Source organism: Pundamilia nyererei, unplaced genomic scaffold, assembly GCF_000239375.1.
Source record: "Pundamilia nyererei isolate P.nyererei 1_Seehausen unplaced genomic scaffold, PunNye1.0 scaffold00512, whole genome shotgun sequence".
NCBI lineage: Eukaryota > Metazoa > Chordata > Actinopteri > Cichliformes > Cichlidae > Pundamilia > Pundamilia nyererei.
The window spans coordinates 29,758-32,874 of record NW_005187913.1 but is presented as its reverse complement, the minus strand read 5'-3'; the positions used below and the strand labels follow the sequence as shown (position 1 = coordinate 32,874).

Here is a 3,117-nt window from a genome sequence, read left to right as displayed (position 1 = left end):
GGAATTAATCCCATTTCTCCTTCCACTACGAGACCAGCAACATGTGTTTTACCCTGTAAACCAAATGTACTTCTGCCCACATGGAAACTGTGGACGTGGTGCCTCTGTTCATTTGCTGCTGGTGTTATGAACACTGTACCTCAGAGACTTTCATGATCCTCTCAATCTCTGTGTCAGACATCTCAGACAGACACTTGGCCACGCCCACATACAGATCCACTTCATTATCCTGAAACAAATGTACAAAAAAATCAAACACAAGCACAAAAATTGTTATTTTTTAGTTAAAATGTGTCATTTAAACAGCTTTGAACCTGTGTTCATGTGTTAAAGAGGCAAAGCTGGATGCCAGCAGGGCCCAGCAGCAGCAGGACGAATAAAAGGCTTTAATTGTTAGACCACACAAAGTCAGGGTTTCAAAACAGACAAAGACTGATTGAAGGAGATCAGCTGGTTTCACAGAAAGGTGAACAGAGCAGGCTAGCAGGTTCAGCTATTAGCAGCTGTTAAACTCAGGGAGCCAATGGTAGGCGACACACCAGCGCACATATATCATCAACTAACTTATTCCAGCCATTCAAAAGCTGAAATGTAGCCACACTAGCATCAAGTAGCATGAAACACGACCACTGTGCTGTTCTTCAGACTGAGGAGATTAATGCTGCTCAACGTGAAGACTACAGAGGATCTGGACAAAGGCTAAAATGAGTGTAACTGCCCGTGGTCCTCACACAACTATTTGACTGTTTTCCTGTTTCTTTTACTGTCCTTTGAACATGCTGGTCTAGATCAGCTCTCTCCTGTGAGTCTCAATGTGACGGCCTGTACAAACAAAGGTAAAAGGAGGTCTGGAGTGGCAGAAACAGCAACAGCTGTGTCACAGAAATCACTGTCAGCCAGAGCGAGCAGATGTGCTGGTTACAGCTGCATCAAGAGGTCATGTGACCATGGTCCAGAGGTCGTCTTCTATGGGCAGAATCAGCTTTAAATGGACTGCAGCAAACTGTCAACACTTCTCTGACCAGGTGCATCAAACGTGACAGCTTCCTCATGAAGAGGAGGAGGAGCAGACCCTGCATCTCTGAAGGGATGAAGGTCGTTAGTGTCTTTGGAACTGGCACACACATCTGTCTGACTACAGCCAGACTTCATCGTGACCTGCGTCTCACCTTTCTCCAGCTGAAAACATCTGGCCTATTAAGCAGCTGTTGTCCTACATCAGACCACCTACAGTTAGTCTGCACACACAGAGGGAACGCTCTGTGTTCATTCACTCAGCTTATCCAGCTGACATGTCCTGTGTGTTCTGCTACGGATGTAATCATGACTGCATCCTGTTTTTATGTTTGCAAACTTAATGTTGTCCTAATAAACCCAGACAGCCATCCCACCAACACATGTACAAATGTTTGCATGTTTCACTGAAGCACCCAGTTTGTATCCAAGAGTTTAACTTTGAGTTTGACGACATCAAACGAACACTAACAGGAACCTGCTGCACATCATGTCTTTGCACTTGTTATAAACCTGACTGGCATTTCTATCAGGCCTCCTCATCCAACATCCATCAAGATAATTATGTATTACTTATGTCATTAATATAATAACTGAGCACAGGAAACAGATATGTGAGATACAGACAGGGAGGGGCCAGAGCTCCCTTTGAAGTGAGCTGTTACTGTAACTGTTACCACTGCTGTTATTATGATGCTGTGTTTGGCCCGTGTTCTTACAGCTGAGCTAACGATGGGCTGAAGCTGCTGCGGTGAAGAGAAGAGCTCGTTTCCAGCCGAGCTCTGAAGCTCTGCACACCTACAGCATGTGTCACAGCGTCTTGCTTTGAATGAAATGGGTTTATGCTCCTGTTCGTGTCTGTGGGTGGACGGGAGCATCGGAGGATATCAGGATCCCCCGAGCGTAAAACCAGGGACAGAGCCATGCATCAAAGAAAAAGCTTCTACGTGTCAGTGATAACAGTCAGCAGTTCCACTGCACCTGGATTCGGTCGGGCAGGAAGGTGAAGATCTTCTCCGTGGCAGAGCAGAGGATGGTCCAGCAGCTGCTAGAGGGGTTTGGGAGGGCCATGGCCTGAGCCAGGCCCCGCAGCACAGAGCCACACAGGGACGCGCGCTGGGGTCGGAGGTCCTCCTGAAACTGCTGCAGCCCCAAACTCTCCACATACACCTGGAGCTTGTCCTCAGTCACGTGCTTCATCCACGAGCCCAGAGTCTCATAGAGGTGGGCCCGGGTCTGGTACTGGGGGAGACAGACAGCCAGTGAGGATCTCAAAGCCTTCATCATTGTAACAGGTACTGGACTCATGCTCTCCTACAGCAGTGCAGAGACAGACTGCATGTGTGTCACGGTTAAAGAGCATCTGTTCAGCTTCAGAAGCCAAACGCTGTTTATTCAGACGTTTATTCAGCTGCTGTACGACGGAGAAGCAGCTGAGCTCAGAGGCGAGGCTGAGATGCTCCTGTTAGCTGTTCAAATATAAGCTGGACACCAGAAACAACAGATTAAAGTGGACCAGCCTATACACCTGATGGAGAACTGAATATCATCTGTCACAGCGCTAATACACAACTGGACTTACGCTGAGACTGTGGACCAGGGGAGGGGACAACCAGGAGCCCAAAAAGAGAGCAGCGCTGTGGGAGGACTGGGTCTGACAGGCTGCCAGTACAACACACTGGTGCTGCACATCCTCTCCTACAAAACACAACAACAACACAGACTGAACAGGATCTGTGGCTGTGCTTCACGGACAGCACTGAGCGACAACTCTTACCAAAGCTCATCCTCATTAAAGGAGACAGAGCGGCGCTCCAGTTGATGGGCGGATACTGGAAAGAGGCGCCGACTGACGCCAAAGCGGTGAGGGCGGTCTTAACCAGGCCTGGATGGGAGGCCTGAGGACCTGGGCCCAGAGAGAGGATGTTACAGAGTTACAGCTTCAAACACAACGAGCTCTGCAGATGTCACAAACCTTTGAGTCCAGCTTCTGCGATGAACTCCGTCGTGGATCTGACGACACTTTTCTCTGAGAGGTAACTGAAATCTGGAGGAACTGGGAGTTGGATCAAAGTAGTTAGTGCCCAGTAGCTCCCAGTGTGT

The 3,117-nt window shown here is 48.6% G+C and overlaps 1 protein-coding gene across 1 annotated transcript in view; it reads right to left on the bottom strand.

The window, feature by feature from the left end:
- The window catches only part of focad (focadhesin), a gene marked incomplete at its 5' end in the record, with an annotated part of 14,490 nt that continues 11,373 nt past the window's right edge, over positions 1–3,117 (bottom strand). The window contains 5 exons of the mRNA XM_005754150.2: positions 1–229; positions 1,996–2,256; positions 2,597–2,712; positions 2,792–2,920; positions 2,990–3,070. Coding sequence (XP_005754207.1) covers positions 125–229; positions 1,996–2,256; positions 2,597–2,712; positions 2,792–2,920; positions 2,990–3,070 — 692 coding nt within the window. The remainder of the gene's footprint in view (positions 230–1,995; positions 2,257–2,596; positions 2,713–2,791; positions 2,921–2,989; positions 3,071–3,117) is intronic.